Source organism: Dromaius novaehollandiae, chromosome 25 (genome assembly GCF_036370855.1).
Source record: "Dromaius novaehollandiae isolate bDroNov1 chromosome 25, bDroNov1.hap1, whole genome shotgun sequence".
In the NCBI taxonomy this organism is placed as follows: domain Eukaryota; kingdom Metazoa; phylum Chordata; class Aves; order Casuariiformes; family Dromaiidae; genus Dromaius; species Dromaius novaehollandiae.
In genome coordinates this window covers 5,694,785-5,719,876 of record NC_088122.1, presented here as the reverse complement: position 1 = coordinate 5,719,876, position 25,092 = coordinate 5,694,785, and the positions used below count along the sequence as shown (strand labels likewise).

The following is a 25,092-nucleotide window of genomic DNA, read 5'->3' as shown; positions in this document are numbered from 1 at the left end:
ACTGTTCACAAATTGCTTAAGATACCTGCCTGAGAACTCGCAGGTGATCCAACATTTTGAACAGCTCTTCCTCATGGTCATATTCTTAAGTGACGCTATTTTCAGGCTTGAAAAGAGTAATAGCTACCCAGCAGCTCAATAAAAGTGTCAGGAAGAATAATTCTATGATTCTAAACAAGGGATAAAAGAGAAAAGAACAATTATTTCCATACCTTTAGAAGGAGCTAAACTTGGAGCTGGGGAGGAAGCGGTTGTGGTATGGGAAGCAGTGGTAAGAGCCATGGACTTTGTGATGGGAGCGGTGGTCTCAACAGCTTGGCTTCTTGATCCCTCAGTGGACACACTAGCTGGTGCGGGTCTTGTTGGAGTGGTTCTTGTCAACATCTCTGACTGTGTGGAGGCTATTCCTCTACTAGTTGCCGGCACTGCAGTAGGAATCAGGGGAACTGTGCTAATCCTCTGGGGAGCTGTTGTGGGAGTGGAGTAAGAACTGGGAGATCGGAATGCAGCAGTCATTCTTCGGGAAGCAGTGGTAATAGCTGTGGACTTGCTGATGGGAGCAGTTGTCTCAACAGCTCGGCTTGTTGACCCCTCTGTAGACATGCTAGTTGCCATGGAAGGTGTCGGAGTGGACACTGTTGATTGCTCTGCCTGGGTGGAGGCAGTTCCTCCACTACTTGGTGGCACTGCGGTAGTAGTCGGGCTACCAGTGCTTGTACCTTGGGGAAATGTTGGTGCAATAGAGGAAGAATGGGGAGCTGGGGAGGCAGCAGTCGTCTTTCGGGAAGCAGTGGTAATAACCGCAGACTTGCTGATGGGAGCAGTGGTTCCTGCAGCTTGGCTTCTTGACACATCAGTGGACATGCTTGTTCGCACGGGTGTTGTCAGAGTTGACATTCTCAATGCCTCTGACTGGGTGGAAGGAATTCTTGGACTAGTTAGTGGGACTGCGGTAGGAGCCGAGGAACCTATGCTCATCCCCTGAAGAGCTCTTGTTGCAGCAGAGGAAGAACTGAGAGGTGTGGGAGATGCTGTCATCATTTGGGAAGCAGAGGAGATAGTCGTGGACTTGCTGATGGGAGCGCTTGTCTCAACAGCTTGGCTTGTTGGTCCCTCAGTGGACATGCTAGTTGGCACGGGTGTTGGCGGAGTGGACGTTGTCGATGCCTCTGCCTGGGTGGAAGCGATTCCTCCACTAGTTGGTGGGACTGCAGTAGTAGTCGGGTGACCAGTGCTCGTCCCCTGCGGAGCTCCTGTTGCAGCAGAGGAAGAATGGGGAGCTGGGGAGGCAGCAGTCGTCTTTTGGGAAGCAGGGGTGATAGCCGGGGACTTAGTGATGGGAGCGGTTGTCTCAACAGCTTGGCTTGTTGGTCCTTCAGTCGACATGCTAGTTGGCACAGGTGTTGTCGGAGTGGACGTTGTCGACGCCTCTGCCTGGGTGGAAGCGATTCCTCCACTAGTTGGTGGGACTGCGGTAGGAGTTGAGGGACCAGAGCTTGTCCCTTGTGCAACTGTTGGTGCAGTTGTGGAAGAATGCAGAGCTGGGGAGGCAGCAGTAGTCTTTCGGGAAGCAGTGCTAATAACTGCAGACTTGCTGATGGGAGTGCTTGTCTCAACAGCTTGGCTTGTTGGTCCCTCAGTCGACATGCTAATTGCCACGGGTTTTCTCGGAGTGGACGTTGTTGATGCCTCTGCCTGTGTGGAAGCGATTCTTGCACTACTTGGTGGGACTGCAGTAGTAGTCAAGGGACCAGTGCTTGTCCCTTGGGGACCTGTTGTTGCAGTTGTGGAAGAGTGCGGAGCTGGGGAGGCAGCAGTAGTCTTTCGGGAAGCAGTGGTAATAGCCGCAGACTTGCTGATGGGAGCGGTTGTCTCAACAGCTCGGCTTGTTGGCCCCTCAGTGGACATGCTAGTTGGCACGGGTGTTGTCGGAGCGGACCTTGTCGATGCCTCTGCCTGGGTGGAAGTGATTCCTCCTCTAGTTGGTGGGACTGCGCTAGTAGTCAGGGGACCAGTGCTTGTCCCCTGCAGAGCTCTTGTTGCAGCAGAGGAAGGACTGAGAACTGTGGGAGATGCTGTCATCATTTGGGAAGCAGTGGTGATAGTCGTGGACTTGCTGATGGGAGCAGATGTCTCAACAGCTTGGCTTGCTGGTCCCTCAGTGGACATGCTAGTTGGCATGGGTGTTGTCAGAGTGGACGTTGTCGATGCCTCTGCCTGGGTGGAAGCGATTCCTGTACTACTTAGTGGGACTGCAGTAGTAGTAGGGAGACCTCGGCTCGTCCCCTGGAGAGCTGTTGGGGCAGTAGAGAAAGGACTGAGAGCTGTGGGAGATGCTGTAATGGTTTGGGAAGCAGTGGTGATAGCCGTGGATTTGGTTATGGGAGCGGTCATGTCAACAGCTTGGCTTCTTGACCCCTCAGTGGACATGCTAGTTGGCATGGGTGTTGGAGTGGACGTTGTCGATGCCTCTGCCTGGGTGGAAGCGATTCCGCCACTAGTTGGTGGGACTGCAGTAGTAGTCGGGTGACCAGCACTAGTCCCCTGCGGAGCTCCTGTTGCAGCAGAGGAAGAATGGGGAGCTGGGGAGGCAGCAGTAGTCTTTCGGGAAGCAGTAGTGACAGCGATCGACTTTGTGATGGGAGCAGTTGTCTCAACAGCTTGACTACTTGACCCCTCTGTAGACATGCTAGTTGGCATGGGTGTTGTCAGAGTGGACGTTGTCGATGCCTCTGCATGGGTGGAAGCGATTCTTGCACTAGTTGGTGGCACTGCGGTAGTAGTCGAGGGACCAGTGCTCGTCCCTTGTGGAACTGTTGGTGCAGTTGTGGAAGAATGGGGAGCTGGGGAGGCTGCAGTAGTCTTTCGGGAAGCAGGGGTGATAGTCATGGACTTTGTGATGGGAGCGCTTGTCTCAACAGCTTGGCTTGTTGGTCCCTCAGTGGACATGCTAGTTGCCATGGGTGTTGTCGGAGTGGACGTTGTCGATGCCTCTGCCTGGGTGGAAGCGATTCCTCCACTAGTTGGTGGCACTGCGGTAGTAGTCGAGGGACCAATGCTCTTCCCTTGGGGAGATCTTGTTGCGGAAGAGGAAGGACTAAGAGCTGTGGGAGATGCTGTGCTCGTTTGGGAAGCAGTGATAGCCGTGGATTTGGTTATGGGAGTGCTTGTCTCAACAGCTTGGCTACTTGACCCCTCAGTGGACATGCTAGTTGGCACGGGTGTTGTTGGAGTGGACGTTGTCGATGCCTCTGTCTGGGTGGAAGCGATTCCTCCACTAGTTGGTGGCACTGCAGTAGTAGTCAGGTGACCATCACTGGTCCCCTGCGGAGCTCCTGTTGCAGCAGAGGAAGAATGGGGAGCTGGGGAGGCAGCAGTAGTCTTTCGGTAAGCAGTGGTGATAGCCGGGGACTTAGTGATGGGAGCGGTTGTCTCAACAGCTTGGCTTGTTGGTCCCTCAGTCGACATGCTAGTTGGCACGGGTGTTGGCGGAGTGGACGTTGTCGATGCCTCTGCCTGGGTGGAAGCGATTCCTCCACTAGTTGGTGGGACTGCAGTAGTAGTCGGGAGACCTCTGCTGGACCCATGGGGAGCTGTTGGTGCAGTTGTGGAAGAATGGGGAGCTGTGGGAGATGCTGTAATGGTTCGGTAAGCGGTGGTGATAGCCGGGGATTTGATAATGGGAGCGGTTGTCTCAACAGCTTGGCTTCTTGACCCCTCTGTAGACATGCTAGTTGGCACGGGTGTTGGCGGAGTGGACGTTGTCGATGCCTCTGCATGGGTGGAAGCGATTCCTCCACTAGTTGGTGGCACTGTGGTAATAGTCGAGGGACCAGTGCTCGTCCCTTGTGGAACTGTTGGTGCAGTTGTGGAAGAATGGGGAGCTGGGGACGCAGCAGTAGTCTTTTGGGAAGCAGGGGTGATAGCCGGGGACTTTGCGATGGCAGCGGTTGTCTCAACAGCTTGGCTACTTGACCCCTCAGTGGACATGCTAGTTGGCACGGGTTTTCTCGGAGTGGACGTTGTCGATGCCTCTGCCTGCGTAGAGGCGATTCCTCCACTAGTTGGTGGCACTGCGGTAGTAGTCGGGGGACCAGCACTTGTCCCCTGCGGAGCTGCTGGTGCAGTTGTGGAAGAATGGGGAGCTGGGGAGGCAGCAGTCGTGTTTCGGGAAGCAGTGGTAATAGCCGCAGACTTGCTGATGGGAGCGCTTGTCTCAACAGCTTGGCTTGTTGGTCCCTCAGTCGACATGCTAGTTGCCTTGGATGTTGTCGGAGTGGACGTTGTCGATGCCTCTGCCTGGGTGGAAGCGATTCCGCCACTAGTTGGTGGGACTGTGGTGGTAGTCGAGGGACCAGTGCTCGTCCCTTGTGGAACTGTTGGTGCAGTTGTGGAAGAATGCAGAGCTGGGGAGGCAGCAGTAGTCTTCTGGGAAGCAGGGGTGATAGGCATGGACATTGCCGTGGGAGTGCTTGTCTCAACAGCTTGGCTTGTTGGTCCCTCAGTGGACATGCTAGTTGGCATGGGTGTTGTCGGAGTGGACGTTGTCGATGCCTCTGCCTGGGTGGGAGCGATTCCTCCACTAGTTGGTGGGCTTGCGGCAGGAGTCGAGGGACCAAAGCTCATCCCCTGTGGACCTGTTGGTGCAGCTGTGGAAGAATGGGGAGCTGGGGAGGCAGCAGTCGTCTTTCGGGAAACATTGGTAATAGCCACAAGCTTGCTGATGGGAGCGGTTGTCTCAACAGCTCGGCTTGTTGGTCCCTCAGTGGACATGCTAGTTGCCATGGGTGTTGTTGGAGTGGATGTTGTCGACGCCTCTGCCTGGGTGGAAGCGATTCCGCCACTAGTTGATGGGACTGTGGTAATAGTCGAGGGACCAGTGCTCGTCCCCTGTGGAACTGTTGGTGCAGTTGTGGAAGAATGGGGAGCTGGGGAGGCAGCAGTCGTCTTTCGGGAAGCAGGGGTGATAGCCATGGACTTTGTGATGGGAGTGTTTGTCTCAACAGCTTGGCTTGCTGGTCCCTCAGTGGACATGCTAGTTGGCATGGGTGTTGTCAGAGTGGACGTTGTCGATGCCTCTGCCTGGGTGGAAACGATTCCTCCACTAGTTGGTGGGACTGCAGTAGTAGTCGGGTGACCAGTGCTCGTCCCCTGCGGAGCTGTTGGTGCAGTTGTGGAAGAATGGGGAGCTGTGGAAGATGCTGTAATGGTTCGGTAAGCAGTGGTGATAGCCGTGGATTTGATAATGGGAGCGGTTGTCTCAACAGCTTGGCTTCTTGACCCCTCAGTGGACATGCTAGTTGGCATGGGTGCGGCCGGAGTGGACGTTGTCGACGCCTCTGCCTGGGTGGAAGTGATTCCTCCACTAGTTGGTGGGACTGCGCTAGTAGTCGGGGGACCAGCACTGGTCCCCTGCAGAGCTCCTGTTGCAGCAGAGGAAGAATGGGGAGCTAGGGAGGCAGCAGTAGTCCTTTTGGAAGCAGGGGTGATAGCCATGGACTTTGTGATGGGAGTGCTTGTCTCAACAGCTTGGCTTGTTGGTCCCTCAGTGGACATGCTAGTTGGCATGGGTGTTGTCGGAGTGGACGTTGTCGATGCCTCTGCCTGGGTGGAAGCGATTCTTGCACTAGTTGGTGGGACTGTGGCAATAGTCGAGGGACCAGTGCTCGTCCCCTGTGGAACTGTTGGTGCAGTTGTGGAAGAATGGGGAGCTGGGGAGGCAGCAGTAGTCTTTCGGGAAGCAATGGTAATAGCCATGGACTTTGTGATGGGAGTGCTTGTCTCAACAGCTTGGCTTGTTGGTCCCTCAGTCGACATGCTAGTTGGCACGGGTGTTGTCAGAGTGGACGTTGTGGATGCCTCTGTCTGGGTGGAAGCAATTCTTGCACTAGTTGGTGGGACTGCGATAGGAGTCGAGGGACCAGTGCTCATCCCTTGGGGATCTCTTGTTGCCGTAGAGGAAGGACTGACAGCTGTGAGAGATGCTGTCCTCGTTTGGGAAGCAGGGGTGATAGCCGGGGACTTAGTGATGGGAGCGGTTGTCTCAACAGCTTGGCTTGTTGGTCCCTCAGTGGACATGCTAGTTGGCATGGGTGTTGTCGGAGTGGACGTTGTCGACGCCTCTGCCTGTGTGGAAGCGATTCCTCCACTAGTTGCTGGGACTGCAGTAGTAGTCGGGAGACCTCTGCTCGTCCCCTGCGGAGCTGTTGGTGCAGTTGTGGAAGAATGGGGCGCTGTGGAAGATGCTGTAATGGTTCGGTAAGCAGTGGTGATAGCCGTGGACTTGATAATAGGAGCGGTTGTCTCAACAGCTGGGCTTCTTGACCCCTCTGTAGACATGCTAGTTGGCACGGGTGTTGTCGGAGTGGACCTTGTCGATGCCTCTGCCTGGGTGGAAGTGATTCTTGCACTAGTTGGTGGGACTGTGGCAGGAGTCAAGGGACCAGCGCTCGTCCCTTGTGGAACTGTTGGTGCAGTTGTGGAAGAATGGGGAGCTGGGGAGGCTGCAGTAGTCTTTCGGGAAGCAGGGGTGATAGTCATGGACTTTGTGATGCGAGTGCTTGTCTCAACAGCTTGGCTTGTTGGTCCCTCAGTGGACATGCTAGTTGGCATGGGTGTTGTCGGAGTGGACGTTGTCGATGCCTCTGCCTGGGTGGAAGTGATTCCTCCACTAGTTGGTGGGACTGCGCTAGTAGTCGGGGGACCAGCACTCGTCCCCTGCAGACCTCCTGTTGCAGCAGAGGAAGAATGGGGAGCTGGGGAGGCAGCAGTCGTCTTTCGGGAAGCAGGGGTGATAGCCGGGGACTTAGTGAGGGCAGCGGTTGTCTCAACAGCTTGGCTACTTGACCCCTCAGTGGACATGCTAGTTGGCACGAGTGTTGGCGGAGTGGACGTTGTCGATGCCTCTGCCTGGGTGGAAGTGATTCCTCCACTAGTTGGTGGGACTGCGCTAGTAGTCGGGGGACCAGCGCTCGTCCCCTGCGGAGCTCCTGTTGCAGCAGAGGAAGAATGGGGAGCTGGGGAGGCAGCAGTAGTCTTTTGGGAAGCAGGGGTGATATCCGGGGACTTAGTGATGGCAGCGGTTGTCTCAACAGCTTGGCTACTTGACCCCTCAGTGGACATGCTAGTTGGCACGGGTGTTGTCAGAGTGGACGTTGTGGATGCCTCTGTCTGGGTGGAAGCAATTCTTGCACTAGTTGGTGGGACTGCGGCAGGAGTCGAGGGACCAGTGCTCGTCCCTTGGGGATCTCTTGTTGCCGTAGAGGAAGGACTGACAGCTGTGGGAGATGCTGTCCTCGTTTGGGAAGCAGTGGTGAGAGCTGTGGATTTGGTTATGGGAGTGCTTGTCTCAACAGCTTGGCTACTTGACCCCTCAGTGGACATGCTAGTTGGCACGGGTGTTGGCGGAGTGGACGTTGTCGATGCCTCTGCCTGGGTGGAAGTGATTCCTCCACTAGTTGGTGGGACTGTGGCAGGAGTCGAGGGACCAGCACTCGTCCCTTGTGGAACTGTTCGTGCAGTTGTGGAAGAATGGGGAGCTGGGGACGCAGCAGTAGTCTTTCGGGAAGCAGGGGTGATAGCCATGGACTGTGTGATGGGAGTGCTTGTCTCAACAGCTCGGCTTCTGGGCCCCTCAGTCGACATGCTAGTTGCCACGGGTGTTGTCGGAGTGGACCTTGTCAATGCCTCTGCCTGGGTGGAAGTGATTCCTGGAGTAGTTGGTGGGACTGCGGTAGTAGTCGAGGAACCAGCACTGGTCCCCTGCAGAGCTCCTGTTGCAGCAGAGGAAGAATGGGGAGCTGGGGAGGCTGCAGTAGTCTTTTGGGAAGCAGGGGTGATAGCCGGGGACTTAGTGATGGCAGCGGTTGTCTCAACAGCTCGGATTTTTGGGCCCTGAGTGGACAGGCTAGTAGGCACGGGTGTTATCAGTGTGGACGTTGTCGATGCCTCTGCCTGGGTGGAAGCGATTCCTCCACTAGTTGGTGGCACTGTGGTAATAGTCGAGGGACCAGTGCTCGTCCCCTGTGGAACTGTTGGTGCAGCTGTGGAAGAATGGGGAGCTGGGGAGGCAGCAGTCGTCTTTCGGGAAGCAGTGGTAATAGCCGCAGACTTGCTGATGGGAGCGGTTGTCTCAACAGCTTGGCTTCTTGACCCCTCTGCAGACATGCTAGTTGGCACGGGTGTTGTCGGAGTGGACGTTGTCGATGCCTCTGCATGGGTGGAAGCGATTCCTCCACTAGTTGGTGGGACTGCGGCAGGAGTCGAGGGACCAGTGCTCGTCCCTTGTGGAACTGTTGGTGCAGTTGTGGAAGAATGCAGAGCTGGGGAGGCAGCAGTAGTCTTTCGGGAAGCAGGGGTGATAGCCATGGACTTTGTGATGGGAGTGCTTGTCTCAACATCTCGGCTTGTTGGTCCCTCAGTGGACATGCTAGTTGGCATGGGTGTTGTCGGAGTGGACGTTGTCGACGCCTCTGCCTGGGTGGAAGCGATTCCTCCACTAGTTGCTGGGACTGCAGTAGTACTCGGGAGACCTCTGCTCGTCCCCTGCGGAGCTGTTGGTGCAGTTGTGGAAGAATGGGGCGCTGTGGAAGATGCTGTAATGGTTCGGTAAGCAGTGGTGATAGCCGTGGACTCGATAATAGGAGCGGTTGTCTCAACAGCTGGGCTTCTTGACCCCTCTGTAGACATGCTAGTTGGCACGGGTGTTGGCGGAGTGGACCTTGTCGATGCCTCTGCCTGGGTGGAAGTGATTCTTGCACTAGTTGGTGGGACTGTGGCAGGAGTCAAGGGACCAGCGCTCGTCCCTTGTGGAACTGTTGGTGCAGTTGTGGAAGAATGGGGAGCTGGGGAGGCTGCAGTAGTCTTTCGGGAAGCAGGGGTGATAGTCATGGACTTTGTGATGGGAGTGCTTGTCTCAACAGCTTGGCTTGTTGGTCCCTCAGTGGACATGCTAGTTGGCACGGGTGTTGTCGGAGTGGACGTTGTCGATGCCTCTGCCTGGGTGGAAGTGATTCCTCCACTAGTTGGTGGGACTGCGCTAGTAGTCGGGGGACCAGCACTGGTCCCCTGCAGACCTCCTGTTGCAGCAGAGGAAGAATGGGGAGCTGGGGAGGCAGCAGTAGTCTTTCGGGAAGCAGGGGTGATAGCCGGGGACTTAGTGATGGCAGCGGTTGTCTCAACAGCTTGGCTACTTGACCCCTCAGTGGACATGCTAGTTGGCACGGGTGTTGTCGGAGTGGACGTTGTCGATGCCTCTGCATGGGTGGAAGCGATTCCTCCACTAGTTGGTGGCACTGTGGTAATAGTCGAGGGACCAGTGCTTGTCCCCTGCGGAGCTGTTGGTGCAGTTGTGGAAGAATGGGGAGCTGGGGAGGCAGCAGTAGTCTTTCGGGAAGCAGGGGTGATAGCCGGGGACTTAGTGATGGGAGCGGTTCTCTCAACAGCTTGGCTACTTGACCCCTCTGTAGACATGCTAGTTGGCACGGGTGTTGGCGGAGTGGCCGTTGTCGACGCTTCTGCCTGGGTGGAAGTGATTCCTGGACTACTTGGTGGGACTGTGGTAGTAGTCGGGGGACCAGCGCTCGTCCCTTGTGGAACTGTTGGTGCAGCAGAGGAAGAATGGGGAGCTGGGGAGGCAGCAGTAGTCTTTCGGGAAGCAGGGGTGATAGCCGGGGACTTAGTGATGGGAGCGGTTGACTCAACAGCTTGGCTACTTGACCCCTCAGTGGACATGCTAGTTGGCATGGGTGTTGTCGGAGTGGACATTGTCGATGCCTCTGCCTGGGTGGGAGCGATTCCTCCACTAGTTGATGCGACTGTGGTAATAGTCGAGGGACCAGTGCTCGTCCCCTGTGGAACTGTTGGTGTAGTTGTGGAAGAATGGGGAGCTGGGGAGGCAGCAGTCGTCTTTCGGGAAGCAGTGGTAATAGCCACAGACTTGCTGATGGGAGCGGTTGTCTCAACAGCTTGGCTTCTTGACCCCTCTGTAGACATGCTAGTTGGCACAGGTGTTGTCAGAGTGGACGTTGTCGATGCTTCTGCCTGCGTGGGAGCGATTCCTCCACTAGTTGCTGGGACTGCGGCAGGAGTCGGGTGACCAGCGCTCGTCCCCTGCGGAGCTGTTGGTGCAGTTGTGGAAGAATGGGGCGCTGTGGAAGATGCTGTAATGGTTCGGTAAGCAGTGGTGATAGCCGTGGATTTGGTTATGGGAGTGGTTGTCTCAACAGCTTGGCTTCTTGACCCCTCTGTAGACATGCTAGTTGGCACGGGTGTTGGCGGAGTGGACGTTGTCGATGCCTCTGCATGGGTGGAAGCAATTCCTCCACTAGTTGGTGCCACTGTGGTAATAGTCGAGGGACCAGTGCTCGTCCCCTGCGGAGCTGTTGGTGCAGTTGTGGAAGAATGGGAAGCTGGGGAGGCAGCAGTCATCTTTCGGGAAGTAGTGGTAATAGCCGCAGACTTGCTGATGGGAGCGCTTGTCTCAACAGCTCGGCTTGTTGGGCCCTCAGTGGACATGCTAGTTGGCACGGGTGTTGGCGGAGTGGACGTTGTCGATGCCTCTGCCTGGGTGGAGGCAATTCCTCCACTAGTTGGTGGCACTGTGGTAATAGTCGAGGGACCAGTGCTCGTCCCCTGTGGAACTGTTGGTGCAGTTGTGGAAGAATGGGGAGCTGGGGAGGCAGCAGTAGTCTTTCGGGAAGCAATGGTAATAGCCATGGACTTTGTGATGGGAGTGCTTGTCTCAACAGCTTGGCTTGTTGGTCCCTCAGTGGACATGCTAGTTGGAACAGGTGTTGGCGGAGTGGACGTTGTCGATGCCTCTGTCTGGGTGGAAGCGATTCCTCCACTAGTTGCTGGGACTGCAGTAGTAGTCGGGAGACCTCTGCTCGTCCCCTGCGGAGCTGCTGGTGCAGTTGTGGAAGAATGGGGAGCGGTGGGAGATGCTGTAATGGTTCGGTAAGCAGTGGTGATAGCCGTGGATTTGATAATGGGAGCGCTTGTCTCAACATCTTGGCTTCTTGACCCCTCTGTAGACATGCTAGTTGGCACGGGTGTTGTCGGAGTGGACCTTGTTGATGCCTCTGCATGGGTGGAGGCGATTCCTCCACTAGTTGGTGGTACTGCGATAGGAGTCGAGGGACCAGTGCTCATCTCTTGGGGAGCTCTTGTTGCCGTAGAGGAAGGACTGAGAGCTGTGGGAGACGCTGTCCTCATTTGGGAAGCAGTGATAGCCGTGGATTTGGTTATGGGAGCGGTTGTCTCAACAGCTTGGCTTCTTGCACCCAGAGTGGACATGCTAGTTGGCACGGGTGTTGTCGGAGTGGACGTTGTCGATGCCTCTGCCTGGGTGGAAGTGATTCCTCCACTATTTGGTGGGACTGCAGTAGTAGTCGGGGGACCAGCACTGGTCCCCTGCAGAGCTCCTGTTGCAGCAGAGGAAGAATGGGGAGCTGGGGAGGCAGCAGTCGTCTTTCGGGAAGCAGGGGTGATAGCCGCAGACTTGCTGATGGGAGCGGTTGTCTCAACAGCTTGGCTTCTTGACCCCTCTGTAGACATGCTAGTTGGCATGGGTGTTGGCGGAGTGGACGCTGTTGATGCCTCTGCCTGGGTGGAAGCGATTCCTCCACTAGTTGGTGGGACTGCGGCAGGAGTCGAGGGACCAGTGCTCGTCCCCTGTGGAACTGTTGGTGCAGTTGTGGAAGAATGGGGAGCTGGGGAGGCAGCAGTAGTCTTTTGGGAAGCAGGGGTGATAGCGATCGACTTTGTGATGGGAGTGCTTGTCTCAACAGCTTGGCTTGTTGGTCCCTCAGTGGACATGCTAGTTGGCACGGGTGTTGTCGGAGTGGACATTGTCAATGCCTCTGTCTGGGTGGAAACGATTCTTGCACTAGTTGGTGGCACTGCGATAGGAGTCGAGGGACCAGCGCTCGTCCCTTGGGGAGCTCTTGTTGCCGTAGAGGAAGGACTGAGAGCTGTGGGAGATGCTGTCCTCGTTTGGGCAGCAGTGGTGATAGCTGTGGATTTGGTTATGGGAGTGCTTGTCTCAACAGCGTTGCTACTGGACCCCTCAGTGGACATGCTAGTTGGCACGGGTGTTGTCGGAGTGGACGTTGTCGATGCCTCTGCATGGGTGGAAGCAATTCCTCCACTAGTTGGTGCCACTGTGGTAATAGTCGAGGGACCAGTGCTCGTCCCCTGCGGAGCTGTTGGTGCAGTTGTGGAAGAATGGGGAGCTGGGGAGGCAGCAGTCGTCTTTCGGGAAGCAGTGGTAATAGCCGCAGACTTGCTGATGGGAGCGGTTGTCTCAACAGCTTGGCTACTTGACCCCTCAGTGGACATGCTAGTTGGCACGGGTGTTGTCGGAGTGGACGCTGTTGATGCCTCTGCATGGGTGGAAGCGATTCCTCCACTAGTTGGTGGGACTGCGCTAGGAGTCGAGGGACCAGTGCTCGTCCCTTGGGCAGCTCTTGTTGCCGTAGAGGAAAGACTGAGAGCTGTGGGAGATGCTGTCTTCATTTGGGAAGCAGTGATAGCCGTGGATTTGGTTATGGGAGTGCTTGTCTCAACAGCTTGGCTTCTTGCGCCCTCAGTGGACATGCTAGTTGGCACGGGTGTTGTCGGAGTGGACCTTGTCGATGCCTCTGCCGGGGTGGAAGTGATTCCTCCACTAGTTGGTGGGACTGCGCTAGTAGTCGGGGGACCCGCACTGGTCCCCTGCAGAGCTCCTGTTGCAGCAGAGGAAGAATGGGGAGCTGGGGAGGCAGCAGTCGTCTTTCGGGAAGCAGGGGTGATAGCCGGGGACTTAGTGATGGCAGCGGTTGTCTCAACAGCTTGGCTACTTGACCCCTCAGTGGACATGCTAGTTGGCACGGGTGTTGGCGGAGTGGACGTTGTCGATGCCTCTGCCTGGGTGGAAGTGATTCCTCCACTAGTTGGTGGGACTGCGCTAGTAGTCGGGGGACCAGCGCTCGTCCCCTGCGGAGCTCCTGTTGCAGCAGAGGAAGAATGGGGAGCTGGGGAGGCAGCAGTAGTCTTTTGGGAAGCAGGGGTGATAGCCGGGGACTTAGTGATGGCAGCGGTTGTCTCAACAGCTTGGCTACTTGACCCCTCAGTGGACATGCTAGTTGGCACGGGTGTTGTCGGAGTGGACGTTGTCGATACTTCTGCATGGGTGGAAGCAATTCCTCCACTAGTTGGTGCCACTGTGGTAATAGTCGAGGGACCAGTGCTCGTCCCCTGCGGAGCTGTTGGTGCAGTTGTGGAAGAATGGGGAGCTTGGGAGGCAGCAGTCGTCTTTCGGGAAGCAGTGGTAATAGCCGCAGACTTGCTGATGGGAGCGGTTGTCTCAACAGCTTGGCTTCTTGACCCCTCTGTAGACATGCTAGTTGGCACGGGTGTTGGCGGAGTGGACGCTGTTGATGCCTCTGCCTGGGTGGAAGCGATTCCTCCACTAGTTGGTGGGACTGCGCTAGGAGTCGAGGGACCAGTGCTCGTCCCTTGGGCAGCTCTTGTTGCGGTAGAGGAAAGACTGAGAGCTGTGGGAGATGCTGTGCTCGTTTGGGAAGCAGTGATAGCCGTGGATTTGGTTATGGGAGTGCTTGTCTCAACAGCTTGGCTTCTTGCGCCCTCAGTGGACATGCTAGTTGGCACGGGTGTTGTCGGAGTGGATGTTGTCGATGCCTCTGCCTGGGTGGAAGCGATTCCTCCACTAGTTGGTGGGACTGCGCTAGTAGTCGGGGGACCCGCACTGGTCCCCTGCAGAGCTCCTGTTGCAGCAGAGGAAGAATGGGGAGCTGGGGAGGCAGCAGTCGTCTTTCGGGAAGCAGGGGTGATAGCCGGGGACTTAGTGATGGCAGCGGTTGTCTCAATAGCTTGGCTTGTTGGTCCCTCAGTGGACATGCTAGTTGGCACGGGTGTTGGCGGAGTGGACGTTGTCGATGCCTCTGCATGGGTGGGAGCGATTCCTCCACTAGTTGGTGGCACTGTGGTAATAGTCGAGGGACCAGTGCTCGTCCCCTGCGGAGCTGTTGGTGCACTTATGGAAGAAAGGGGAGCGGTGGGAGATGCTGTAATGGTTCGGTAAGCAGTGGTGATAGCTGTGGATTTGATAATGGGAGCGGTTGTCTCAACAGCTTGGCTTCTTGACCCCTCTGTAGACATGCTAGTTGGCACGGGTGTTGTCGGAGTGGACGCTGTTGATGCCTCTGCATGGGTGGAGGCGATTCCTCCACTAGTTGGTGGGACTGCGGCAGGAGTCGAGGGACCAGTGCTCATCCCTTGGGGAGCTCTTGTTGCCGTAGAGGAAGGACTGAGAGCTGTGGGAGATGCTGTCCTCATTTTGGAAGCAGTGATAGCCATGGATTTGGTTATGGGAGTGCTTGTCTCAACAGCTTGGCTTCTTGCACCCTCAGTGGACATGCTAGTTGGCATGGGTGTTGGCGGAGTGGACGTTGTCGATGCCTCTGTCTGGGTGGAAGCGATTCCTCCACTAGTTGGTGGGACTGCGCTAGTAGTCGGGGGACCCGCACTGGTCCCCTGCAGAGCTCCTGTTGCAGCAGAGGAAGAATGGGGAGCTGGGGAGGCAGCAGTCGTCTTTCGGGAAGCAGGGGTGATAGCCGGGGACTTAGTGATGGCAGCGGTTGTCTCAACAGCTTGGCTACTTGACCCCTCAGTGGACATGCTAGTTGGCACGGGTGTTGGCGGAGTGGACGTTGTCGATGCCTCTGCCTGGGTGGAAGTGATTCCTCCACTAGTTGGTGGGACTGCGCTAGTAGTCGGGGGACCAGCGCTCGTCCCCTGCGGAGCTCCTGTTGCAGCAGAGGAAGAATGGGGAGCTGGGGAGGCAGCAGTAGTCTTTTGGGAAGCAGGGGTGATAGCCGGGGACTTAGTGATGGCAGCGGTTGTCTCAACAGCTTGGCTACTTGACCCCTCAGTGGACATGCTAGTTGGCATGGGTGTTGTCGGAGTGGACGTTGTCGATACCTCTGCATGGGTGGAAGCAATTCCTCCACTAGTTGGTGCCACTGTGGTAATAGTCGAGGGACCAGTGCTCGTCCCCTGCGGAGCTGTTGGTGCAGTTGTGGAAGAATGGGGAGCTTGGGAGGCAGCAGTCGTCTTTCGGGAAGCAGTGGTAATAGCCGCAGACTTGCTGATGGGAGCGGTTGTCTCAACAGCTTGGCTTCTTGACCCCTCTGTAGACATGCTAGTTGGCACGGGTGTTGGCGGAGTGGACGCTGTTGATGCCTCTGCCTGGGTGGAAGCGATTCCTCCACTAGTTGGTGGGACTGCGCTAGGAGTCGAGGGACCAGTGCTCGTCCCTTGGGCAGCTCTTGTTGCGGTAGAGGAAAGACTGAGAGCTGTGGGAGATGCTGTGCTCGTTTGGGAAGCAGTGATAGCCGTGGATTTGGTTATGGGAGTGCTTGTCTCAACAGCTTGGCTTCTTGCGCCCTCAGTGGACATGCTAGTTGGCACGGGTGTTGTCGGAGTGGATGTTGTCGATGCCTCTGCCTGGGTGGAAGCGATTCCTCCACTAGTTGGTGGGACTGCGCTAGTAGTCGGGGGACCCGCACTGGTCCCCTGCAGAGCTCCTGTTGCAGCAGAGGAAGAATGGGGAGCTGGGGAGGCAGCAGTCGTCTTTCGGGAAGCAGGGGTGATAGCCGGGGACTTAGTGATGGCAGCGGTTGTCTCAACAGCTTGGCTTGTTGGTCCCTCAGTGGACATGCTAGTTGGCACGGGTGTTGGCGGAGTGGACGTTGTCGATGCCTCTGCATGGGTGGGAGCGATTCCTCCACTAGTTGGTGGCACTGTGGTAATAGTCGAGGGACCAGTGCTCGTCCCCTGCGGAGCTGTTGGTGCACTTATGGAAGAAAGGGGAGCGGTGGGAGATGCTGTAATGGTTCGGTAAGCAGTGGTGATAGCTGTGGATTTGATAATGGGAGCGGTTGTCTCAACAGCTTGGCTTCTTGACCCCTCTGTAGACATGCTAGTTGGCACGGGTGTTGTCGGAGTGGACGCTGTTGATGCCTCTGCATGGGTGGAGGCGATTCCTCCACTAGTTGGTGGGACTGCGGCAGGAGTCGAGGGACCAGTGCTCATCCCTTGGGGAGCTCTTGTTGCCGTAGAGGAAGGACTGAGAGCTGTGGGAGATGCTGTCCTCATTTTGGAAGCAGTGATAGCCATGGATTTGGTTATGGGAGTGCTTGTCTCAACAGCTTGGCTTCTTGCACCCTCAGTGGACATGCTAATTGGCATGGGTGTTGTCGGAGTGGACGTTGTCGATGCCTCTGTCTGGGTGGAAGCGATTCCTCCACTAGTTGGTGGGACTGCGCTAGTAGTCGGGGGACCCGCACTGGTCCCCTGCAGAGCTCCTGTTGCAGCAGAGGAAGAATGGGGAGCTGGGGAGGCAGCAGTCGTCTTTCGGGAAGCAGGGGTGATAGCCGGGGACTTGCTGATGGGAGTGGTTGTCTCAACAGCTTGGCTTCTTGACCCCTCTGTAGACATGCTAGTTGGCACGGGTGTTGGCGGAGTGGACGTTGTCGACGCCTCTGCCTGGGTGGAAGCGATTCCTCCACTAGTTGGTGCCACTGTGGTAATAGTCGAGGGACCAGTGCTCGTCCCCTGCGGAGCTGTTGGTGCAGTTGTGGAAGAATGGGGAGCTGGGGAGGCAGCAGTCGTCTTTCGGGAAGCAGTGGTAATAGCCGCAGACTTGCTGATGGGAGCGGTTGTCTCAACAGCTTGGCTACTTGACCCCTCAGTGGACATGCTAGTTGGCACGGGTGTTGTCGGAGTGGACGCTGTTGATGCCTCTGCATGGGTGGAAGCGATTCCTCCACTAGTTGGTGGGACTGCGGCAGGAGTCGAGGGACCAGTGCTCGTCCCTTGTGGAACTGTTGGTGCAGTTGTGGAAGAATGGGGAGCTTGGGAGGCAGCAGTCGTCTTTCGGGAAGCAGTGGTAATAGCCGCAGACTTGCTGATGGGAGCGCTTGTCTCAACAGCTCGGCTTGTTGGGCCCTCAGTGGACATGCTAGTTGGCACGGGTGTTGGCGGAGTGGACGTTGTCGACGCCTCTGTCTGGGTGGAAGCGATTCCTCCACTAGTTGGTGGGACTGCGGCAGGAGTCGAGGGACCAGTGCTCGTCCCTTGGGGAGCTCTTGTTGCCGTAGAGGAAGGACTGAGAGCTGTGGGAGACGCTGTCCTCATTTGGGAAGCAGTGATAGCCGTGGATTTGGTTATGGGAGTGTTTGTCTCAACAGCTTGGCTTCTTGCACCCTCAGTGGACATGCTAGTTGGCATGGGTGTTGTCGGAGTGGACGTTGTCGATGCCTCTGCCTGGGTGGAAGCGATTCCTCCACTAGTTGGTTGGACTGCGCTAGTAGTCGGGGGACCAGCACTGATGCCCTGCAGAGCTCCTGTTGCAGCAGAGGAAGAATGGGGAGCTGGGGAGGCAGCAGTCGTCTTTCGGGAAGCAGGGGTGATAGCCGCAGACTTGCTGATGGGAGCGGTTCTCTCAACAGCTTGGCTTCTTGACCCCTCTGTAGACATGCTAGTTGGCACGGGTGTTGTCAGAGTGGACGTTGTCGACGCCTCTGTCTGGGTGGAAGCGATTCCTCCACTAGTTGGTGGGACTGAGGCAGGAGTCGAGGGACCAGTGCTCGTCCCTTGGGGAGCTCTTGTTGCCATAGAGGAAGGACTGAGAGCTGTGGGAGATGCTGTCCTCGTTTGGGAAGCAGTGGTGATAGCTGTGGATTTGGTTATGGGAGTGCTTGTCTCAACAGCGTTGCTACTTGACCCCTCAGTGGACATGCTAGTTGGCACGGGTGCTGGCGGAGTGGACGTTGTCGATGCCTCTGCATGGGTGGAAGCGATTCCTCCACTAGTTGATGGGACTGCAGTAATAGTCGAGGGACCAGTGCTCGTCCCCTGCGGAGCTGTTGGTGCAGTTGTGGAAGAATGGGGAGCTGGGGAGGCAGCAGTCGTCTTTCGGGAAGCAGTGGTAATAGCCGCAGACTTGCTGATGGGAGCGGTTGTCTCAACAGCTTGGCTACTTGACCCCTCAGTGGACATGCTAGTTGGCACGGGTGTTGTCGGAGTGGACGCTGTTGATGCCTCTGCCTGGGTGGAAGCGATTCCTCCACTAGTTGGTGGGGCTGCGCTAGGAGTCGGGGGACCCGCACTGGTCCCCTGCAGAGCTCCTGTTGCAGCAGAGGAAGAATGGGGAGCTGGGGAGGCAGCAGTCGTCTTTCGGGAAGCAGGGGTGATAGCCGGGGACTTAGTGATGGCAGCGGTTGTCTCAACAGCTTGGCTACTTGACCCCTCAGTGGACATGCTAGTTGGCACGGGTGTTGGCGGAGTGGACGTTGTCGATGCCTCTGCATGGGTGGGAGCGATTCCTCCACTAGTTGGTGGCACTGTGGTAATAGTCGAGGGACCAGTGCTCGTCCCTTGGGCAGCTCTTGTTGCGGTAGAGGAAAGACTGAGAGCTGTGGGAGATGCTGTCTTCATTTGGGAAGCAGTGATAGCCGTGGATTTGGTTATGGGAGTGCTTGTCTCAACAGCTTGGCTTCTTGCGCCCTCAGTGGACATGCTAGTTGGCATGGGTGTTGTCGGAGTGGACCTTGTCGATGCCTCTGCCTGGGTGGAAGTGATTCCTCCACTAGTTGGTGGGACTGCGCTAGGAGTCGGGGGACCCGCACTGGTCCCCTGCAGAGCTCCTGTTGCAGCAGAGGAAGAATGGGGAGCTGGGGAGGCAGCAGTCGTCTTTCGGGAAGCAGGGGTGATAGCCGGGGACTTAGTGATGGCAGCGGTTGTCTCAACAGCTTGGCTACTTGACCCCTCAGTGGACATGCTAGTTGGCACGGGTGTTGGCGGAGTGGACGTTGTCGATGCCTCTGCATGGGTGGGAGCGATTCCTCCACTAGTTGGTGGCACTGTGGTAATAGTCGAGGGACCAGTGCTCGTTCCCTGCGGAGCTGTTGGTGCAGTTATGGAAGAATGGGGAGCGGTGGGAGATGCTGTAATGGTTCGGTAAGCAGTGGTGATAGCCGTGGATTTGATAATGGGAGCGGTTGTCTCAACAGCTTGGCTTCTTGACCCCTCTGTAGACATGCTAGTTGGCACGGGTGTTGGCGGAGTGGACGTTGTCGACGCCTCTGTCTGGGTGGAAGCGATTCCTCCACTAGTTGGTGGGACTGCAGTAGTAGTCAAGGGACCAGTGCTCGTCCCCTGCGGAGCTCCTGTTGCAGCAGAGGAAGAATGGGGAGCTGGGGAGGCAGCAGTAGTCTTTCGGGAAGCAATGGTAATAGCCGCAGACTTGCTGATGGGAGTGCTTGTCTCAACAGCTCGGCTTGTTGGTCCCTCAGTGGACATGCTAGTTGGCACGGGTGTTGTCGGAGTGGACGTTGTCGACGCCTCTGTCTGGGTGGAAGCGATTCCTCCACTAGTTGGTGGGACTGCGCTAGGAGTCGAGGGACCAGTGCTCGTCCCTTGGGGAGCTCTTGTTGCCGTAGAGGAAGGACTGAGAGCTGTGGGAGATGCTGTCCTCATTTGGGAAGCAGTGATAGCCGTGGATTTGGTTATGGGAGTGCTTGTCTCAACAGCTTGGCTTCTTGCACCCTCAGTGGACATGCTAGTTGGCATGGGTGTTGTCGGAGTGGACGTTGTCGATGCCTCTGCCTGGGTGGAAGCGATTCCTCCACTAGTTGGTTGGACTGCGCTAGTAGTCGGGGGACCAGCACTGGTGCCCTGCAGAGCTCCTGTTGCAGCAGAGGAAGAATGGGGAGCTGGGGAGGCAGCAGTCATCTTTCGGGAAGCAGGGGTGATAGCCGCAGACTTGCTGATGGGAGTGCTTGTCTCCACAGCTTGGCTTCTTGACCCCTCTGTAGATATGCTAGTTGGCACAGGTGTTGTCAGAGTGGACGTTGTCGACGCCTCTGTCTGGGTGGAAGCGATTCCTCCACTAGTTGGTGGGACTGCGGCAGGAGTCGAGGGACCAGTGCTCGTCCCTTGTGGAACTGTTGGTGCAGTAGAGGAAGAATGGGGAGCTGGGGAGGCAGCAGTAGTCTTTTGGGAAGCAGGGGTGATAGCCATGGACTTTGTGATGGGAGTGCTTGTCTCAACAGCTTGGCTTGTTGGTCCCTCAGTGGACATGCTAGTTGGCACGGGTGTTGTCGGAGTGGACGTTGTCGATGCCTCTGTCTGGGTGGAAGCGATTCTTGCACTAGTTGGTGGCACTGCGATAGGAGTCGAGGGACCAGCGCTCGTCCCTTGGGGAGCTCTTGTTGCCGTAGAGGAAGGACTGAGAGCTGTGGGAGATGCTGTCCTCGTTTGGGAAGCAGTGGTGATAGCTGTGGATTTGGTTATGGGAGTGCTTGTCTCAACAGCGTTGCTACTTGACCCCTCAGTGGACATGCTAGTTGGCACGGGTGTTGTCGGAGTGGACGTTGTCGATGCCTCTGCCTGGGTGGAAGCGATTCTTGCACTAGTTGGTGGCACTGCGATAGGAGTCGAGGGACCAGCGCTCGTCCCTTGGGGAGCTCTTGTTGCCGTAGAGGAAGGACTGACAGCTGTGGGAGATGCTGTCCTCGTTTGGGAAGCAGTGGTGATAGCTGTGGATTTGGTTATGGCAGCGGTTGTCTCAACAGCTTGGCTACTTGACCCCTCAGTGGACATGCTAGTTGGCATGGGTGTTGTCGGAGTGGACGTTGTCGATGCCTCTGCCTGGGTGGAAGCGATTCCTCCACTAGTTGATGGGACTGTGGTAATAGCCGAGGGACCAGTACTCATCCCCTGTGGAGCTGTTGGTGCAGCAGAGGAAGAATGGGGTGCTGGGGAGGCAGCAGTCGTCTTTCGGGAAGCAGTGGTAATAGCCGCAGACTTGCTGATGGGAGCGGTTGTCTCAACAGCTTGGCTTCTTGACCCCTCTGTAGACATGCTAGTTGGCACGGGTGTTGGCGGAATGGATGCTGTCGATGCCTCTGCCTGGGTGGAAGCGATTCTTGCACTAGTTGGTGGCACTGCGATAGGAGTCGAGGGACCAGCGCTCGTCCCTTGTGGAACTGTTGGTGCAGTAGAGGAAGAATGGGGAGCTGGGGAGGCAGCAGTAGTCTTTTGGGAAGCAGGGGTGATAGCCATGGACTGTGTGATGGGAGTGCTTGTCTCAACAGCTGGGCTTCTGGGCCCATCAGTCGACATGCTAGTTGGCACGGGTGTTGTCGGAGTGGACGTTGTCGATGCCTCTGCCTGGGTGGAAGTGATTCCTGGACTAGTTGGTGGGACTGCGGTAGTAGTCGGGGGACCAGTGCTCGTCCCCTGCGGAACTCCTGTTGCAGCAGAGGAAGAATGGGGAGCTGGGGAGGCAGCAGTAGTCTTTCGGGAAGCAGGGGTGATAGCCGGGGACTTAGTGATGGGAGTGCTTGTCTCAACAGCTTGGCTACTTGACCCCTCAGTGGACATGCTAGTTGGCATGGGTGTTGTCGGAGTGGATGTTGTCGATGCCTCTGCCTGGGTGGAAGCGATTCCTCCACTAGTTGGTGGGACTGTGGCAGGAGTCAAGGGACCAGCGCTCGTCCCTTGTGGAACTGTTGGTGCAGTTGTGGAAGAATGGGGAGCTGGGGAGGCTGCAGTAGTCTTTCGGGAAGCAGGGGTGATAGTCATGGACTTTGTGATGGGAGCGGTTGTCTCAACAGCGTTGCTACTTGACCCCTCAGTGGACATGCTAGTTGGCACGGGTGTTGTCGGAGTGGACGTTGTCGATGCCTCTGCATGGGTGGAAGTGATTCCTCCACTAGTTGGTGGGACTGCGGTAGTAGTCAGGTGACCATCACTGGTCCCCTGCGGAGCTCCTGTTGCAGCAGAGGAAGAATGGGGAGCTGGGGAGGCAGCAGTAGTCTTTCGGTAAGCAGTGGTGATAGCCGGGGACTTAGTGATGGGAGCGGTTGTCTCAACAGCTTGGCTTGTTGTCCCCTCAGTGGACAGGCTAGTTGGCACGGGTGTTATCAGAGTGGACATTGTCGATGCTTCTGCCTGGGTGGAAGCGATTCCTCCAATAGTTGGTGGGACTGCGGCAGGAGTCGAGGGACCAATGCTTGTCCCCTGCAGAGCTCTTGTTGCAGCAGAGGAAGAATGGGGAGCTGGGGAGGCAGCAGTAGTCTTTCGGGAAGCAGTGGTTATAGCCGGGGACTTAGTGATGGCAGCGGTTGTCTCAGCAGCTTGGGTTGTTGGTCCCTCAGTTGACAGGCTAGTTGGCACGGGTGTTGTCGGACTTGATGTTGTCAATGCCTCTGCCTGGGTGGAGGCGATTCTTGCACTAATTGTTCGGACTGCGATAGGAGTCAGGGGACCTGTGCTCTTCCCCCGCAGAGCTCTTGTTGCATCAGAGGAAGGACTGAGAGCTGTGGGAGATGCTGTGCTCGTTTGGGAAGCAGTGGTAATAGCCGCAGACTTGCTGATGGGAGTGCTTGTCTCAACAGCTCGGTTTGTCGACCCCTCTATAGACATGCTAGTTGGCATGGGTGTTGTCGGAGTGGACGTTGTAAATGCCTCTGCCTGGGTGTAAGTGATTCCTCCACTAGTTGGTGGGACTGCAGTAGTAGTCAAGGGACCAGTGCTCGTCCCTTGTGGAACTGTTGGTGCAGTTGTGGAAGAATGGGGAGCTGGGGAGGCAGCAGTAGTCTTTTCGGAAGCAGGGGTGATAGCCATGGACTTTGTGATGGGAGTGCTTGTCTCAACAGCTTGGCTTGTTGGTCCCTCAGTCGACATGCTAGTTAGCACAGGTGTTGTCAGAATGGACGTTGTCGATGCCTCTGCCTGGGTGGAAGCGATTCCTCCACTAGTTGCTGGGACTGTGGTAATAGTCGAGGGACCAGTGCTCGTCCCCTGCGGAGCTGTTGGTGCAGTAGAGGAAGAATGGGGAGCTGGGGAGGCAGCAGTTGTCTTTTGGGAAGCAGGGGTGATTGCCGCAGACTTGCTGACGGGAGTGCTTGTCTCAACAGCTCTGCTTTTTGGCCCCTCAGTGGACATGCTAGTTGGCACGGGTGTTGTTGGAGTGGACGTTGTCAATGCCTCTGCCTGGGTGGGAGCGATTCCTGGAGTAGTTTGCAGGCCTGCAATAGTAGTTGGGAGATTTTCTGATTTGTCTGCAACTGAAAAACCTGTTATTCATCCATATGTAACTCATGGAATGACAACACAATACATGTGCTTGTCAGCCTAAAAGAATTAGTTATGCAAATATTCAAAAACATCTAGATTATATGTTTCTAAGGAGGGGCTCATTCTATTAATAGTCCTTTACAAGAATCATACCCCATGCCTTTCCAGTCTCTCCCCAGTCAGGTTTGTTGTGTCACTTCAGAAGTTTCTCTTCTTGTGAGGCATACCAGTCTGGTTAGGTAACACTTGGTTTGACACCCACCAGGAAACTGAAAGATAGGCCTGACGTTCTGCCTCAGTTAGTGCTGTTAGCAAGGAGGAACTGGGGAAAGGAAGAGGTACTCAATCCAAGATACTTAAAATATAAGGAATCACTATCACATGCCAGCATCCTCGCAAGCAATTTCTTTGTTCTCATGGTACCATAGATGGGGAACTGAAGAAAAGAATTTTTGTGGTCTTTTGCATGCAGATATTTGTTCTGCTCACAATGCAAGAAGACCTGAGCTTGCCAGGCCCACACCCTGAGCTACTTGGCTGTCAGCCGTCTCCAGCCTAGAGGCAACACATTAACATGATGTGCAAAGCAAACTAATGTATGCTCTTTCTTAGCATGACTTGTTAACTAAGATCCAGGTAAAGTGCAGCTCTGTCCTCTATATGCAGAAATAGTGCCCTGCCTTTTGCCCCATTCCTTTATTTTTATATTGTCCTTTTAGATTGCAAATTCGTTGAAGTGAGGCTCTAGCCTTTTGCAGATGTGAGGCCTTGGTATGCTGTAGAATATTAAAAATAACAAACATGGTAACAATAATGGGTTACGACAAGATAAAGCCTTCAAAGTTCAGATAGAAGACTCAATAAAAGTACACTCCATTATTGGAAGACTGGGTGCAGACCTGTACAAACATCAGAACAAACATTTTGTGCTGAAATGTGGGACACTAGAATCCCCATGGTACAGCAGAGACAAAATTCTGCCTTTGTCCTTTGCTATTTTGGGGGTTTTATCCATTCCTGAGAAAGTTTAACAGCTCTGCTACGTTTTTTTCAGAACACCAAAGGAGGAGACCAAACACAACGAGCTCGTTTCATGTCTTGTATCTTCATTTGTTGTAGCTGTTAGTATATCTATATCTCGCCATCTTTGGTATCTTTATCCTCACAATATTCCTGTAATGTGGAACAATATTTGCCATGTGTACAACGGGGTTAACAACAAAGGTTATATGACTTGCTCTCAGGCCATGCAAGTGGCTTCGTCTATCTCAGAGTAGTCCTTCAACCAGCAGACTAGAAGCACAACATGTTGGACTAACAGAAGCTGGCTGTCTTAATATGCAAGCTGTAACTTTGCATATACTGAAGTCCAGAGACCGAATAGCAAACTGTAGAACTAGGGGTGTGATTGATTCCAGTCCTTCCAATGGAGCAGCATTCACAAGGAATTCACAAAATTATCAAAGTTTCATCACAGTATATATTCTAGAATGTGTCTTGGAATTTCTGGTCTTAGTCAGAAATTCGTAGGGTACTAGGAAAATAGTTTTCCTCCTGTAAATTAAAGCTGGGGATTTTTTTCCTTTTTGTGGGTTTTCTTGCTATGCAGTTGCAAGAGGAAAATATTTTCATGTCAACTGGCAAAAAAGTACCCATTTGAAATCTGATTCTAGGCTGAAAGCCCTTCTGCAAATCTCCTGACCTGAGCAGATTTTTATATACCAGCTAAGATAAAAACAGCGCCAAGAACGCTTACTGGGAAAGATCTAAATGAACACAATTTTTGTATCACAAGAGTGTTCTGGAGCCTGTATCATTTAAAGCTACATATAACTCCTGCTTTTCCATTCTCATTTAGAATGAAAACAGCATGAACTGCATCTATTTTAACAGTAACTCACATCAATTAAGCCACTGGTTGTGTGAACAAAAGGATTTTATATA

At 55.2% G+C, this 25,092-nt stretch overlaps 1 protein-coding gene across 1 annotated transcript in view; it reads right to left on the bottom strand.

The window, feature by feature from the left end:
• LOC112978874 (mucin-19-like) overlaps nt 1-25,092 on the bottom strand; it is a 58,468-nt gene that overhangs the window by 15,466 nt on the left and 17,910 nt on the right. The window contains exon 3 of the mRNA XM_064497214.1: nt 213-23,099. Coding sequence (XP_064353284.1) covers nt 213-23,099 — 22,887 coding nt within the window. The remainder of the gene's footprint in view (nt 1-212; nt 23,100-25,092) is intronic.